This window comes from Bos indicus, chromosome 5, assembly GCF_029378745.1.
Source record: "Bos indicus isolate NIAB-ARS_2022 breed Sahiwal x Tharparkar chromosome 5, NIAB-ARS_B.indTharparkar_mat_pri_1.0, whole genome shotgun sequence".
NCBI lineage: Eukaryota > Metazoa > Chordata > Mammalia > Artiodactyla > Bovidae > Bos > Bos indicus.
Genome location: NC_091764.1, coordinates 90,823,010 through 90,839,467, shown reverse-complemented (window position 1 = coordinate 90,839,467; position 16,458 = coordinate 90,823,010). Strand labels below are relative to the sequence as shown.

The window sequence follows — 16,458 nt, the reverse complement described above, 5'->3', positions numbered from 1 at the left end:
GAAGAGGTACAGAGTGATAAAAAGGGGATGTATTACTGGAAACTAACTCTGCTGGGAGGTCAAGGCTAGGAAGAAAATGAAATCCAATAACCATCTGAGAACTGACTCAAGGTTGGGAAGGATTCAGTGATGGAAAAGACATGATTCTTTGCTTCCTACATGTACACACAAATAGTAAAGCAGACCTGGGTAAGGCAATAAAGCTGCAGAGAAAGGACATTCAAGGAAAATTTAAAGAATATAGCTTTACTCATTAAGGGCGAAAATTATCCAGAGTACCTCACATTCTAACGTACGAAGCCACTTTTAATTGCTTCCCTGAAGCCACAGGGACTATTACTTTTCCAAATCAGGAGCATTTTGTATACGCCTCATTTTGTATATTGTCACTAACTTTATTTACTGCCTTTCCTAAATTTTGAGACGTAGGGAATTGTACATAAGATTTTAGGTTATTATTTAAGCACTGCAAATGTGATTTTGTAAGATACACATTTTTATTAAGTGAATCTCTATCACTTTTTGAAATATGCCTTGCATTCATGAATCTTGTAAATCAAAGATTCACAGGTAAAATGAAATCTCCAGACAACCTATGGTCAACTTAATGACTTCTCAGCAGTATGAAGTCAAAAAGTCAAATGATACTACTGTACTAACAGGTACTAGATTTCTAAAGTTATTATTATGATATTAAAGACTTATTTTAGATTTTTCAGTATATAATGATAGCACGATATAAAGTCAATACCTCTTGATTTTCTTGCTATGTTACATCCTGTGACCACTGATGGTAATGTGGAACATTTCCTGCTAGTTATTCATTGATTAAAAAAAAAAAAACAAAAAAACACCTCATTTTTCCAGAGACTGGGCAGGAGATAAGATGTCAAGAAGTAATGAAATGAAAGAGGAGAATGCAAAGGAACCGAAAAGAGAGAAACATTAAAGTGATGTTATTTTTTTCCCCTGTGTATGCAGATGGACAGGAAAATTATAGCAGTAATTGCAGACTCCTTTTCACCAAAGACAGAATGGCCTTGGGGAATTAGAGGATGAGAGATAAAAGTCCAATGAAACTGCATTCTCATCCAGGCTCCATCTTAGTGGCTGGATCTTGCTTCGGCCAAGGTCATTTACCCTTTTCCTGACTTAGTTTCTGTAACTGTTGAAAAAGATTTGCCTCTTTGAGCATTTGAGAATATGAGTAAGATAATTCTTCAGAGGTCCCCCAAACTGGTCAGAAAAAGGTGCTATGAGAATACCAAGTAGTACTATTATTATTGAGCTGTGTACTCCTGTTGGCATGAGTCATCTTGCTGCAAAGACACAGAAGCAATTCCAAGTGTGGCTGAGCATCAGAGACAATAAGAGGAGGCCAGAGCTCTTAGCTGGCCTTAAGGGAGATCTTAGTTGCAACGAAATCTGCCATTCTCTGTTTAAAAACAAAGCAAAACAACAAAAAAGGGTGGGAGGGCAGAGGAAAGGTGGGACTTAAAATAAGTATAGCAATGTGATTATACAAATAGACTTTTGAAATTTTACAGTCACTTAAAATACAGGCTTTGTCACTTAGTACTATGACCTTGAGGGCTACCCATGCGGTGCAGTGTAAAGAATCCACCTGCCAATGCAGGAGACGTCAGTTTGATCCCCGGGTCGGAAAGATCCCCTAGAGTAGGAAATGGCAATCCACTCCAGTATTCTTGCCTGGAGAATTCCATGGACAGAGAAGCCTGGTGGGCTGCAGTCCATGGGGACGCTTGGGCAAGTTTCTTCAAACTTTATTTTTCCCATCTGTAAAATGGGGATTATAGTACTATCCACAGGACTGTTGTAGGGACTTCAAAAACGTACACGGTTTCAAAGGCTCTGTACAGTTAGCTAATATTATAATTTATAGGAGATATAAGAAAGTAGAAATTCAGGTTGGTAAATAACTGAATTTTTAAAAAAGTAAGAGAAAAAGACAAGTTTGTATTTTACAAAATGTTAAAAGATTTAAGTGGTCCAGGAAGAGGCAAACTTGTTGTGTCGAGTCTGAATTCACTCTTATTTGTAGGTCCGTGGCAACTTGTCAAACCGTTGCTATCTGGCACACAAAACACAAACAGGAAAAACCTTCCGTGTGCTTGAATAAAAACGGCCTTCCTTTTTAAGGCGATATATTTATATATACACACACACACATACACACACATATGTATATACATTTTTCTTTTTGGGGGAAAAATCTTAGATACCCAATAGCTCTTATAAAACAAAGCTCAGATGCTGTGTTTCTGTTGTTTTAGAGAGAGAGCAACCAGGGGTGTTCAGATTACGCTCTCTTTGAATCGCGCTTGGGGCTGGGAAGCCTTAGGCAAAGCCCGGGGGGCAGGACGCCTTTTTTTTTTTTTTTCCAATCGATCCCGGAACCTTCGCTCGGGCGGCGGGGGCGGTGGGGAGGCGCGGGAGGGAGGGGTCTGGCCGCGGGGCGCGGCGCCGCTCGCCCATCCCCCGAGCGCGCGGCGGGGCGGCCGGCCGGCGGCCGCGGAGGATGCGGAGGGGCGGCGGCGCGGGCCCGACCCAGCCCGGGCGGCGGGGCGGGCGCCGCCCGAGGGGGTAGGGCGCGCGCGGGGGCGCGCCGGGCCGGGGAGGCGCGCTCCGGCCGCGCTCGCTCTGCTCGTTCGCTGGCTCGCTCCCTCCTCCCTCGGCAGCCGCGGCGGCAGCAGGACAAGGCGGCGGCGGCGGCTGGGGATCAGACATGGCGGCGGATCTGAACCTGGAGTGGATCTGCTCCCTGCCCCGCTCGTGGACTTACGGGATCACCAGAGGCGGCCGCGTCTTCTTCATCAAGTAAAGGACCCGGGCCGGCGCGGGGGGCCCGGAGGGGGGCGGGAGGCTGGCCACCGCGGGACAGCGCGGCGAGTCGGTGCCGCTCCGGCCCCCTCGGCTCCCCACGGCGCCCCCACTCACGCCCCGTCTCGGCTTCTTCTCTCCCCACCCCTGCAGCGAGGAGGCGAAGAGCACCACCTGGCTGCACCCCGTCACCGGCGAGGCCGTGGTCACCGGGCACCGGCGGCAGAGCACAGGTAACGCCGAGCCCGGCCGGGCCCGAGAGGAGTTGGGCTCCGCCGGGAGGAGGCGGCAGAGCCCGGGTCGCCCGCTTCCCTGCCTCGCTACCTGCCCCGAGCCGCCGTCTCCCGGGAGGCGGCGAGGTGGGGCGGAGGCCGGCGGGGGCGGCCGCAGGTAGAGGGAACCGGGGAGGGGGGTGCCCGCCGGGGGACTTCCCTCGAGTCTCCGGACGCCCCTATCCTCCGCCTCGGATCGCCGCCAGCCCGTGGCGCCCTCTGTCCTATCCCAAACTGCTCACCTTCCGCCCCCCACCCTCGTAGGGTGGCCCACTCCCCTCTCCCGGGAAAGCTGGGACCCTGAGTTGCTCCCCCCGCGGCCACTCCTGAGTCCTCCTGCCGCCCCCCGGCCCCCTTGCCACCTTTTAGGAAGTCCTTTCCCTCTCCCATCGTGCAGCCCCGGGATCCTGCCTCCGGTCCGCCCGGAGAACGTATCCACAACCTCCCGGGCGGCTTCCTCCTCTGAGGTGGGACTTGAGGGTAAGGTGGCTGATGGAGGAGGTGAGGAGTTCGGGGGTTCTCCGATCGTTCCCCGCGCCGGAGAGGCTGGGGAAATCTGGGCTCTTTCCCTCATGCAGCCGGGGCCGGAGGAGGCATTTGCAGCTGCAGTTGCCCGCCAGCCCGATTCAAAGTCCCCGGCGGCAGCACCGAGGTCGCACACGCTGCCTGGAGCCGGTGGGCGTGCTGGGGGTGGGGGTAGGGGCGTCCCGCGTGCGGGCCTGGGTCCCCGATTGGAGAGGGTCGCCGGGGAACCAGCTCGGTGCCTTGGGTAGCTGGTTTGAAGGCTGCCTGTGAGCTGAGCTGGAGAAGAGCAGATTGGAGCTTCAGTGCTGCTCTGGCTTTCTTTTGTCAGTCTTTGTGTACATTCTTGAAACTTGTTTGCCTTTGAAACGTAACATGTGTTCTCTTCCTGGCCTGCTTCTGTTACTGGTGATTGGAAAGGCTTGAGAACAGTTTGGGTGGAAGGTGAGGCCGGCTTCAGAAAAGCTCTGTAGAGCTAGTCTTCCGGGATATTTCCTCTATAACTCCGAGGTTCTCTCTTAAAGTTGCCAGGTTATTGAACAAGCCTGTCTCCAGTATTACATGCTGGAGTTCAGCACAGTGACTAATATCCCCAAATTTGCAAAAAGGTGGAGGAGGAAAGAGAAAGCTGGTGTAGCAAGCATGATGAGGTTCCATTTTTAAGGCATTTCTGACTAATTCATCGTCATATTTCTTAACTCCTCAGTGTCCTCTTTGACTGAAATGTACATTTTGGTGTTTGTCATACATACAGTCAACTTCAATGGCCTCTTTGCCTTATGGATAGTAACAGGTTTGTGTCACAAGAGACAATGTGATGTTTAGGTTATGTAGCCTCATCGTGTCGTGGAATAGGTCCGTGATTATTTTGGCTATGTGAAATACATATTTTTATCGTATTAACTCTCCAGGTTTGATAACATTCACACGTCAGAAAAATTTTATTCTGTGATTTTAGGTTAATTTGATTTTTGAGAGATCTTGATTTTTTTTTTTTTTTTCTGGTTTGGTTTATTTTGCTTTGATTTTGCACACACATCAGTGGTTTTTTATTTCAGAGCGGTATCATGATTAAATCCAAGCCACTGGTCGTTTGTAAGTAATTGGCAAGCACAGAATGTTACCATCATTCACCAGCATTCTTGCCAGGTTTATGACTTGAAACTTCACATCTCTGCAAGCCAGGTCTGTAGAAACACACATGTATAAAGCATGTGATGTCAGATTTCATTCCCCTTAATTAAATACTTAGGAAGTTCTCTCTCATCAGTGACACTTCCCGGATGGATTCACTTATGTAGCTGAAAGGTGTGGTCTTAAATAGACTCAACATCCTTAGGAAGAAGTGGGTGTTACCTTTTATGCAGTCTTTTTCTTTGATTTTGGGAGGTATTTTGGCCTGCTGTTCATGGGTATTTACTTGGGATTAGAAGCCATCCCTTGGCTTCTTTTCCTCTCCACTCTCATCAAAGTGTATAATTCTGTCAGATAATCTCTAATGTGGTTGATAGTTTTCTGGTGGCATTACATATGAATTGCCATTCCCCCAAAATGATGTTGTATCTACTATGAATTTTACTACCAGTCTAATGCTTTTTTGGGGGGTGGGATTAGAAACTTAATAAATGAAAATCATTGATCGTGAAAAGAAATAATTAAAAATGGTTTGAAACTTACTATGCTGTTCTGTTGAAGTAATACTGATTGTGAAATACATGTTTTTTAGATTTGCCCACTGGCTGGGAAGAAGCATATACTTTTGAAGGTGCAAGATACTATATAAAGTGAGTCTTTTTAATTATGATTTTTTTCCCTTGGTAATTCAGATGTTGTGATTAACCTTTGGTTGTATGTCGAGGTACAATCATGATTTCTTAAGGTTTATCGTATTTTATTTATTTTATGCATTATGAGTGTTGGAATTTGAGGTAAAAGACAACACTCAATTTTCTTATGTTATTTGCCTGGGTATTCATTGATTTAGCAGTTAGATCATTTATGGCCACCGTTACATTTTTGGGGCTTCTGTATATATTCTTGAGTGATTGTAGTAGTTTGTCTTTAGCATGTTACCTTTTTTCTTTTAAAGTGAATTCTGTTCATGTGTATTTTGACCAGAGCTATTAATAAGTAGTGAAAGTGATGTAAAGCTAGGTTACAGTTTGATGGATAGTGACAGGGCTGAAAGTAAAAACAAATAAATACGGAATATTTCACAAACATCTGTGGGAGCATTGTTTGTAATTTGCTTCAGTTTATGTAAATAGAGCTAAGTTTCAAAGTTTCATATCTAAATGTTTTACTGGCATTTGTGTTTGAATAAAAGGCTTTCAGTAGCACTTAAGGACAATTGACCAGTCCTAATCTTTAAATTAATTTTGTAGAATATTGAAATAATTTCTCTTAACTGTTAACTTGACAGTGCTTGGAGATGGATACACCAGTTTGAGGTCAAACATTATGTAGGAAGATTTTTTTTTTTTATCCCTCAAGAGAACATAAAGGTGGTTTTATCTTCATTTTAAATTAGAAACTGTTTACTTAAGAGCTTGTTTTAAAATTTTTTGTTTCATTTTAAGAAACTGAGGCTTGAAGGAGAATGGTTAACTATGAGATTTGGTTGAGATGTCATTGGCTTATTAATAATAACAGATGGCTAGCTTAAGGTACCTCTGCTTCATCCAGCCCAATAAGGCACTTTACTGAGTGCCATTTTAAAGATGATGCCATACCTCATGAAATTATAATTATCTACATGGCTTAAACATTTTTTTAGAATGATTTTTTATAAAATATTACGGGAAACATACAGATACTAGCTGTGCTTGCTTGTTTTGGATGGAGAAATGGAGAAAGCAGAATGAAGATACAGGAATGGAGTACGGTTTCATGATGTGGTCCTTCCCTGGATATGTTTGATTTGCATCTTTTATTTGGAGATTGTGCTGTGCATCATTAGATGGCCTAAAAAACAAAGGCATGAGGAGAGTGCAGAGTCACCAGCTGTTTTCTTTAGAGTCTTTTTCATCCTGAATTAAAGTGAGTTTGTATTGTCATGAAAGGGATTCTTTTTTTTTTTTCGGACAAAGTATTGATATTTCCGAAGACAGCTTTTTTTGGATGGAGTTCGTTTATTTGTATCCAGTATAATCTTAACTGCTGTACATTAAGCCTTGCTGATCTTATAGAATAGGAGTAACACTGTAGTTCTCAATATTATTTAAATTTTGGTGAATGTGTACATCCTTAGATGAATGTTTATTTGGCAGTGCAAAATGTTACTCTGTGCAGGCCGAATATGTATGTTTTAATTTAGAACTAAGCTGTTAGAAAAGACCGAGTTTTCTTTTGTTTCACTAGCCCTTTTGATTAGAGTTTCTTTTATGTTGACATAAACAAATTAGAATCTTATTTGTGTCATGCCTAAGTTTCTCAGGCACGTAAGGACTGCATTCAGAAAGCTGTAATAATTTGACTTTAATTCTACGTGCATTTTTAAGCTAGCGGGTTTTCATCATGTGGTATTGGGAGACAGCCAATCGTTGTGTCCAAAGGTAGTAATAAAGAATTTACTTTATGAAGGTAATTTGTTCTAAAGTTGAGCACGTTTTAGAAATATGCATTCATTAAACCTCTAAACTTCTTTTAAGTAGAAGTTTAAAACAACCATTGAGAAATACATGATTTGCTGAACATTAGGTGCTACTGTTTTTCCTTTCTGGGTTGTATCAGAAGACTAATTTCTTTTAAGGTCAGTTAAATCTCTAGTGTGGGCTGTCATTTCCTCAGAACCTTTTACCTTCTTGTGTTGTTATGAGCAACTAGGGGTGCTTGATTATTGTAGTGTACTAGGGGCACTGCTTGTATCTGAAATTTCACAGTTTGCAGAGCACTCTCACATATGTTACCATGTCTGAATCTCGTTTTAATTGTGGTTGTTGTCAGAAGAACTCTTTTCCTTGTCACACCACATAATAAAACAGCAGAAACATGCCTTTGGAACTTAGGAGTCTGCAAAGACAGCAAGATGAGAAACAGCCGGGATGTGAACTATATTTAGAATGTTCAGAGTAGGAGAAAGGATAGGAGTTTGCCGTAGGAAAGTGATGGCTGTTGGTGGATATATTTTTCACTGTGGGTTCTATGTTAGATGAAGAAAGGAGGTTATTGACCAGATTATAATCAAAAGAGGTGATGGAGTGAGCAGGGTGGGTTTTGTTCACATGGGACAGAGAAGATGAAAGGCAGATAAAAGACCCATTGATCATCTTGTTATTCCTAATCCTGTGTTCCTGGGAGGCTCCCAGAGCAAGAAGGGAGACCAGGACCTGGAGTTGTTTCTACTTTAGTTCCCACGTGAAGTACATTCAACTCTCCAATTCTCTTCAGAACAAATGGTGGTGGTGGTTCAAAACGGCAAATGGCCAAGAAGAATTTATCTTTGGATTGTATCGATATTTTAGTGTCAACACCCGCATTCCTGTGGGCAGTAAGAAGAGCAGAAGGAAGGCACGACTGTGGCCTTGACCCTCTAAGACAGTGGAGCTCAGTCTTCACATCTTTAAATTAGGCGGGCTGCAAAAGGCAACTTCTCTGTTCCAGCCAACTTTCAGATTTCTTTGAATTTTATATGGTTCTGGGAATTTACGATATTCTACAGAATAATGCACTCAGAGTGCCAAAGAAGAGATAGTATGGGAAATGTGGAAAGTTACTTAGCTTTCAGATCCTGCTTAACTATTTAATCTCTGTCTTTAAGCTGCGTGTAGATAACCGCAGATAAGTCTAAGTAGAGCCAAAGCTCTGGGTCTCTTTCTGTTGCCACAGTGGGAGAGTTGTGTGTGTACAGTTGACAGCGTTCACTAATGTCAACAGAGGGGCGGATCACAGTTAAGAGTTGTATAGATTTGAGCTGGATAATCAGTTTACTTTATACAGTTTTTGAAATTGGTTCTTTCATGAACCAATTCATGTTTCAGGAACAATTCATGTTTCAGGAAACAGAATATAAAGAGAAGGTATTTTACTTTAAGTCACTTTGGCCAGAAAAATGTTAAAATTTGAAAATTAATTCTTTACTGTAACAATAAATATTTAGGTTTATGTTTTTAATGAAGAAAGTTTGCCTTAAGCTACCCAGCCTCTAAATTATTTTATTGTGTGTGTGTGTAAATACATATACACAGAGTCTGAATTTGATTATTGTTTCCATATTGCTTTTTAACAATTAATTCATGTTTTTTATTGGGGAAGAATGCTGAAAGTTGCCGGTGATTTTTATAATTTATGAAGTATAGCTTTAAATATTCAAATAACTCAGCTCAAAGTGCAGAAGATAGTCATATATTTGAAGGTTATAAAGCTTTCTGCTTACTCCTTGAAAATATTACTTAATGACTCTGTAATGACAGGTCATGGTAGCTTAAAATGTATGTGTCATTGACTGTTACTTTGTGCTTCAAAGCTTTAAGATGGTTAATTTAAAGTGCTAAGTAAATCTTAAAACAATGCTCTCTGAATAGTGAGCAACTTTGTTCTAATTATCTAGAGGTCATTGCCTTATGTGACAGGTTTGGGGATCAAAAAATGTCTTTGCAGGGTCATAAAGTAGTATGTAAATGTTGTGAGGTTATATTTTCATATTGCCTTTTCCCTTAATTTTAAATTTAAAGTTCTGAAAATCGAACTTAGATATGCAAATAGAGCAGTGTTTGATTTTTTTTTTTTTTTTTTGACTAATGAAGTTTCATTTCAGTATCTGCTATAGTTGGATCTAATGTATGCTTAGAATTTCAAACTAATCTGCAGTGAGGGGAATTCTAGTATGAAATAACCATTTAAAGTTGCAAGTGAGAAGAAAATCTGTTTCTTCATAGAGTATCACAACTGAAACTATGAGTGAAGACAGGGAGCATAGCTGCCGTGAGAATGTGAGAATATATTGCAGTGCATTTGATATTTAAAATTGTTTGGTATGGTTCTACTATAATATTAGAATTGGGTGTAGCAACATCATGTTTCAGGACAATTCATGGACATTGTACATCTTCTCCATATCCCTAACAGTATTTGGAATGAATAATCCTTCTGTGTATGAAACACTTTATGCTAATTCGTTAGGTACAGCATAACAATGAACTGTGGTTTCAACCTTCAACTGTGGTGTAGAGAAAAGCATGTGGAGTATTAAAGGGAGATGGTGTGGGGCCCCCGGACTCCTAGTGTGAGGCACTTCAACATAGCATTTGATGAATTTAATATTCACAGTAGCCTTTTTTTACCTTCCTCTCCCCTCCTCCCCTTGCACCCTTTTTCATGATGAAACTGAAGCTTAAAGAAGTTAAAGGCCTGTTGTAGGTCTTATAGCTTCAATATTAGTCACTATCATTCACATTAAGGTCTCTGGGCTAAGTCGCTTCTAGACCTAAAAATACAGAGCAGTATAAACAGATCCTATGGTATGTGTCCCTCCATTAATAGGTTGCTTGGAAATAGAGATCATTTCAAAGAAACAAGTACAGTGGATAGGTTAGTATGTGTGTGCTCACTCGCTCAGTTATGTCCAACTCTTTTCGATTCTATAGACTGTAGCGCACCAGTCTCCTTTGCCCATGGGATTTTCCAGGCAAGAATACTGGAGTGGGTTGCCATTTCCTTCTCCAGAGGATCTTCCTGACTCAGGGATCAAACCTGCATCTCCTATGTGGGCAGGCAGATTCCACTGAGCCACCTGGGAAACCCCCTAGGTTAGTAGGTAGGTTAGTAGGCACATGAAAGCTTGTTTAACTCCTCAAAACCTATTGATCAGTATTTTTTTTAATAGAATCTCAGAATTTGGTCATTTCTTTACATCCACTCGAGAGTGTTGGTGTTGGGCACTATTCTAGGTATTTGGTGACTCAGCTGAGGCTTTCCTGGAGCATACAGTCTTACTAGGAAACAAAAAATGAGATTTCCCTGGTGGTCCAGTGGTTAAGAACCCTTCTGTCAATGAAAGGACACATGCAGGTTCGATTTCTGGTCTGGGAAGATTTGACATGCCTTGGGGCAACTAAGCCTGTGCACCTAGAGCCTGTGCTCCCCAACAGGAGAAGCCACTGCACTGAGAAGCCCGCACACAGCAACTAGAGAGTACCTCCTACTCACCACAACTAGAGAAAGCCTGCACAGCCATGAAGACCCAGTGCAGTTGGGTTGTTTTTAAAAAAAATGGAGCAAACATGTGATTTTAAAACAGCATCCTCATAAAGGAAAAGCAGAGTGTTTTGTGACAGATTATGAAATTTTCCCATAAATGTTTCAGTGATTAAGTGTATTTAGGGGTTTCGAGGGTGGGATAACAGGACTTCAAATAGTGTGAATTTTATCATGGAATCTCATGGTCCTTTTTAGTCCCAGGAACATTGCTCAGGACCAGGCCTGCTCAGTGTCTTCTTGTAGTGCCTGCCTATAGCTTAATGCCAGCATCTGGTGAGCCCCTGGTAAGTGGTGTCTGTGCTGATACTGCTGGCCTCCAGCCTCCAGAGGAGTTAGTTGGGGTAGGACCAGAGGAGTCCCCACAGTGTAAGTGACTGCATTTAGAGAGCCCCTTTTGGATTTCTCAAGTGATTTCCCCCTTATGTGGATGGACCTCTTTCTTGGTTTGTATTTCTGATTGTCAAAGCTGGTGTAGTTTAGGAAGGAGGAAGGAAAGGGGAGTAGGGTAAGAATTGGTTGGAAGAGTCAAGGAATCAGAGGCCACCGAAACTGGTGGGATGTCAACATCCCTGTTTAGGTACCGCTGTCTGTCCTACAAAGACAAGGGGTTTCTCAGCGCTTGTGGGCAAATACTCTCTCCTGGGACCTTTTCACCTTTCTATAGAGATATGTATAAGTTGGGGTTAAATGGTGAAAAGTGACATGTATAGCTATGTATGAGCAAATTGGAGTTCATATAAAAGTGATGCTGGTTGTCACTCAAATGGCATCCTAAGAAGTCAGAGAAAGAAGAAGAAACATAGGGCCAGGTTGAAGGGGAAGGGCTTGAGGAGGCAGGAGTGAGTTAGGCCTTCAGGGCATGGCTGAAATTCACATGTATACCAAATACCTAGGATAGTGCCCAGCACTAGCACTCTCGAGTGGATGGAAAGAAATGACCAAATTCCGAGATTCTATTTAAAAAATACTGGTCATTATATTTTGAGGGGTTAAATAGTGATGAATAGTGATAACTGCCCTGCTGGTAGGTGATTAGAAAAAATGCTAGGATAATGGGAAGTCAGACTAAGAATTCTGTTTGCAGCAATGTTGTGTCTGGTCTTTGAATGTAAGGCTGAGATTTTCATTTCTAGGCAAGCCACTGCAGATAGGTTGTTTTTTTTTGTTTGTTTTGTTTTTTGGGTTTTTTTTTGGTTAATAGCATAATAGCGTTAATAGCGTAAGGTGAAGGTATTAAGAGAGATTCTAATGCAGGCAGCATGGCTTAGAGAGGGGCAAAACGTGGAATGGAGGAGTCCCTTTCTGGGTCTGTGGCTATAATCTGGGAGGGAGTTAGTGCTGGAAGCAAGTTGGTAGCAGTGGGAATGGAAAGGAAGGAGGCTATTGATCAAAGTTATTAAGGAGGAGTTGACAGGCCTTGGGAGTCTTGGTGAGCTGGGAGGTTGTCAGAGAAAGAGAGGTCAAAAGTTACTTAGAGGCCTTTGTGTCTGAGTGGCTACAAGAATGATTGGGGCCCTTGACCAGAATAAGGGGGTTGGTGGTTGGGGGGAGCTCTAGGTAGAGGTGTTAATGATGGTTTGCTTTTTGAGCTGCTTACCTCAAAAAGGACATCACATTTTAGGTGGCTAAAATCTGGCCTTTCCAAAGGACTCCCAACATTATTTTCTGTTTCCCCTCATGAATAAGAAACATACCCTCTACCCCTTAAAGTGCTGTCTCAGCTGCTTTATCTCCAAATAATATATGTAGATCCAAGCCAGCACTGTCATATTCTTTCATCCAGTAACTCATTCAACAAATAGTTCGCGAGCACTGTGTGCTGAGCACTTTAGGTTTTGTGAATGAAATAGACATGGACCTTGCTCTTATGGAGCTTATAGTTAAATTAGTGGGAGAGACAGTGCTAACATAATCACAAATGTGCAGTCTGATAAATGCTATGACGTGTGCATGATGCTTTGAGCAGATGCATTGTGAGGAATTGGCCCAGTATGGAAGAGGCCTTTCTCACTAACGTAAGGAATAAACCTTCTTCCTAAGCTCAGCTGTGAAACCCCACAGAGTGATCAGAATAGAGCAGCACAAAGTCACCTGACAGATGAAGAATTAATAGCATCTGGGCTTGAGACTGGACTGTAACCTGAGTGACAGTGTTGTTGTAGCCAATGAAAGACTTGGGGTGGCGTTGATGTGATGTGGAATTTTAGAAAAAAGGAGAAACACTGCAACAGAAGTTACCCTCTACTATCTACTAGAGAGCAAGGCTAAGCTGACTATGATTATGATTTTAACTATTATTTCAGTCTCAGTGGCACAGTCTTCCAGTTACCTAGTCATTCACCAACACATTTTTTCTTCCAATTCTCTTCAATACATTTTGAACTCATAATTATATGCCTTAGTGAATAGGATACATCATTAAGCAAAATATACCCGCCAAACTCTACTCTTCTCAGGGGTGGCATGGTGGGGGAGGGAATATCAGACAAAGAAAATATAACATTGGTAAATAAGTTTTATGGTATGTAAGCATATATAAGTGCTCTAAGAAAAAAAAATTAGAGCTAGATGTGGAGGATCAGGAGAGGAGTGTAGAGGAATGGGTGTGGGAGAAAAAAACAGTGCAATCAGAGAAGGACAGGCAGGGCTGTGTGGGGCCTCATTGGTTGGTATAATTGGCTGTTAACACAGGGTGATGTGGAGCTGTCGCAGGTCTGAGCAGAGGAAAAGTGTGGTCTGATTTTGCCCTTTGAAAGGGTCAGTCTGACTGTTGTGTTAGATGAGACTTTGGGGGGACTTAGTGGAGCCCCTCCAGCAAAAGTTCTGCCCTCATCAGATTCTCTCCTTATGTTTCTTTTTAACACTTAACAGAATTATGATGAAATACTTAATCCTATAACCATCGTATTTCTTTTAAGCTCCCAGTAGTCATCAGTTCCACTGATTTAATAATAATAACAGCTTTTTAGGGGGGACAGAGAGATATAACCATATTAAATAAACCCTTTTATCCTTATTTCAGAAATAGTATATTGAAAAACCACATTTTAAAATCAAGCCAATGCTTGGTTAATACCTGTTTGCCTATATACACTCATGGTAGGTAGCCTTCAGGAAAAGCAGCTTGTTTATAGCTGTATTTTCTGTCCCTCAGCTCAAATCTTTCTCATAATACTTCCTCAATAAATATTTCTTGATGAGTTTTAATGATGACAGTGATCTTAATTCCATGCTATTCAAAAGCCTTATAATGTGGCTTTTTGTGAAATTTAAATATTCTCATTATGTGACAGTCTGTCTGTCCCAGTATGAATTAGGAAATCAGTTGTTTCTCAAGTGTGGCTTATGTGATTCTCCTCCAAGATGCAGATAGGATCTGCTCAGAAGCCCAGCTGAGCGGCCAGAACCAGGATGAAGCCAAGATAATGCGGGGACCTGTGAGGCTTCCTGGGAGACGGACCTTGGCAGTGACCATGCTGTTTCCACTTAGACATGTTGATGGTTCAGCCTACTGTGATTTGGAGAATAGAGGAAATACTGAAGTCTGTCTGCTGTCAGGAGGAGTATGAGTAAAGCAGATAGAGTCCGCTTAGAGACCACTGAACTCAGTGGATCCTAGAAAGGCCTGAGAGAAGTAGAAGGTGGGCCTCATGAGGTGCAGGTCACTGACGTGTCAGAGGCACTCGGGAAAGTCTTAGAAATAGCCTCCTGGCTACTTGGGAATTATTCTTTGAAGTGGCCAGTAATTTCAGAAACCCTAAGAGAATCCTTCTAGACCAGGGGTCCCCTGTTAGGGCTGCACAGCAGGAGGTGAGAGGCAGGCCAACCAGCGAAGCTTCATCTGTATTTACAGGTGCTCCCCATTGCTTGCATTACCACCCGAGCTCCATTGCCTGTCCATGGTGGCATTAGATTCTTGCAGGAGCATGAACCCCACCTGAGCTCGACTTATCCCTAAACCATACGCCCTGTCCCAGTCCATGGAAAAACTGTCTTCCGCAAAACCTGTGTCTGGTACCAAAAAGCTTGGGGACTGCTTCTCTAGACTGTTAACTCTTCGGAGGCAGAGACTGTGTCATAATCATGTTTCCAGCATCCGACACATAATAGCCAGTGAGATGTTTGAAATGAAGACCTATTACAGATGGTAGGAAAAGTAAATCTGAACATCCCAGGACATTTTCCTGCTTCTCATTTGTCATCTAGTTAGGATTCATACTGTTGCAAATGTCAGTGACCCAAAGCCAACTATTATAAGCGAAAGCCAGCTCTTCTCGCACGTTAATTCCAGGAGTGACACAAATGAATCCTTCAAGGCCCTTCTTACCCACTTTTTTCCACTTGAGAAAGCTTTTCTCCACTTAACCGGGAAAATAGCTGCTCACAGCCCCCGATTACATTCTTTTAGTTGTTTAAATCAAAAGATAAGGTTTCTTCTCTGTTCCCCAATAAAAAATCTTAGGGACTTTGACTGTCTTGTATCCCGTGCCCACCGCTAGAGTGAAGACTGGTCCTCTGGTCTTCAGTCATTCTCTGTCCTTAGCTGAAGCTGAGATTATAATACTGTCAGCCAGCCTTCCGAGGACCCGTGCGATAAGAGAGGAAGGCCAGGTTCACGCAGGAAGTCTGGGTGTGAAAGTCTGTGTGATCAGAGACTACCGCTCCTCCCTGGTATACAGGGCACAGTGCTAAAGGCCAGGAAGGCCATGAACTTGAGCACCTGCAGTCTTCTAAGAAGTGATCGTATCAGTGATTGCAAGGCCGCTTTCTGCCTTCCATTGAAGAGGGAGTAGCTGAAAATACACACAGGGTAGTTCAGGCCTGGACCTGGGAGAATGGAGAGCAAGTGTTAAATTCTGAGGATGAAGCCATAGAAACCAATCCTGTCCTGGCTGCCTTGAGCAAGGGGGACTGAGGAAACCAACTTGGATTTAGTACGAGTGGCAGTACAGTCTCACTGTGGCCAAAACCCCACCCTGCTGGAGCGCACCAGGGGTTCCCGCTGGTTCTTCTGAAATCACTAGCCACTCATGATTCCCACACAATGTCAGTGCTTGAGTAATGCTACCCAGACTTGCTTATTGCACGCATCCCATGGATGTTCTACACAGTCTTTCCCTCCATCCCTTCCAAGTGACTAAGATTCTTTACACATGTTATTTCTTTGGGATAGATATGGTTCTCAAAAGAGAATCTGCCTCTGAGATGAAAAATTGCTTTAGTCTTCATATTGAGTTAATTCCATCGGCTTTTGCCGAATTTGATTAAAAGTGCATATAATACCCATTTTATTAAATGTTTACAGTAAAGTTGTTCAACCTGAAATTTAAAACTCAGTAAAATGGGACAGTATGGCCCAGTCTTCAGAAAAAACAAGGAATTACTCCTTGCTCATTTTCTATAGTACAGCACAATGGTGCAAGGAAAGTAACATGTTAAACCTAGTGTCAATTTTTTTCTCTTGAAAATTCATCTGTGGTACTACATTTACTTTGAAAAATCTGTTCTACCATGGAATATAGATGCATCTAATAATGATGGCATTTAAAAAAATTTAGTAAAGAAATGTCAGAGAATGATTCCAAATCCATCTTAAGTGTGTGTGCTTTTTTCCTTCTGTTTTATA

The 16,458-nt window shown here is 42.5% G+C and overlaps 1 protein-coding gene across 8 annotated transcripts in view; it reads left to right on the top strand.

Annotated features, from left to right (window-relative positions):
• The first annotated feature begins 2,632 nt into the window (after positions 1-2,632).
• PLEKHA5 (pleckstrin homology domain containing A5) overlaps positions 2,633-16,458 on the top strand; it is a 260,287-nt gene continuing 246,461 nt past the window's right edge. For 2 of the 8 annotated variants that reach the window (XM_070790011.1, XM_070789999.1), the window contains exons 1-3: positions 2,633-2,838; positions 2,995-3,074; positions 5,362-5,419. In XM_070790011.1, the coding sequence (XP_070646112.1) occupies positions 2,747-2,838; positions 2,995-3,074; positions 5,362-5,419 (230 nt within the window). In that variant the 5' untranslated portion in view covers positions 2,633-2,746. Of the gene's footprint in view, positions 2,839-2,994; positions 3,075-5,361; positions 5,420-16,458 lie in introns of those variants that run through there. The other 6 variants (XM_070790013.1, XM_070790012.1, XM_070790014.1 and 3 more) reach the window with 4 other exon arrangements.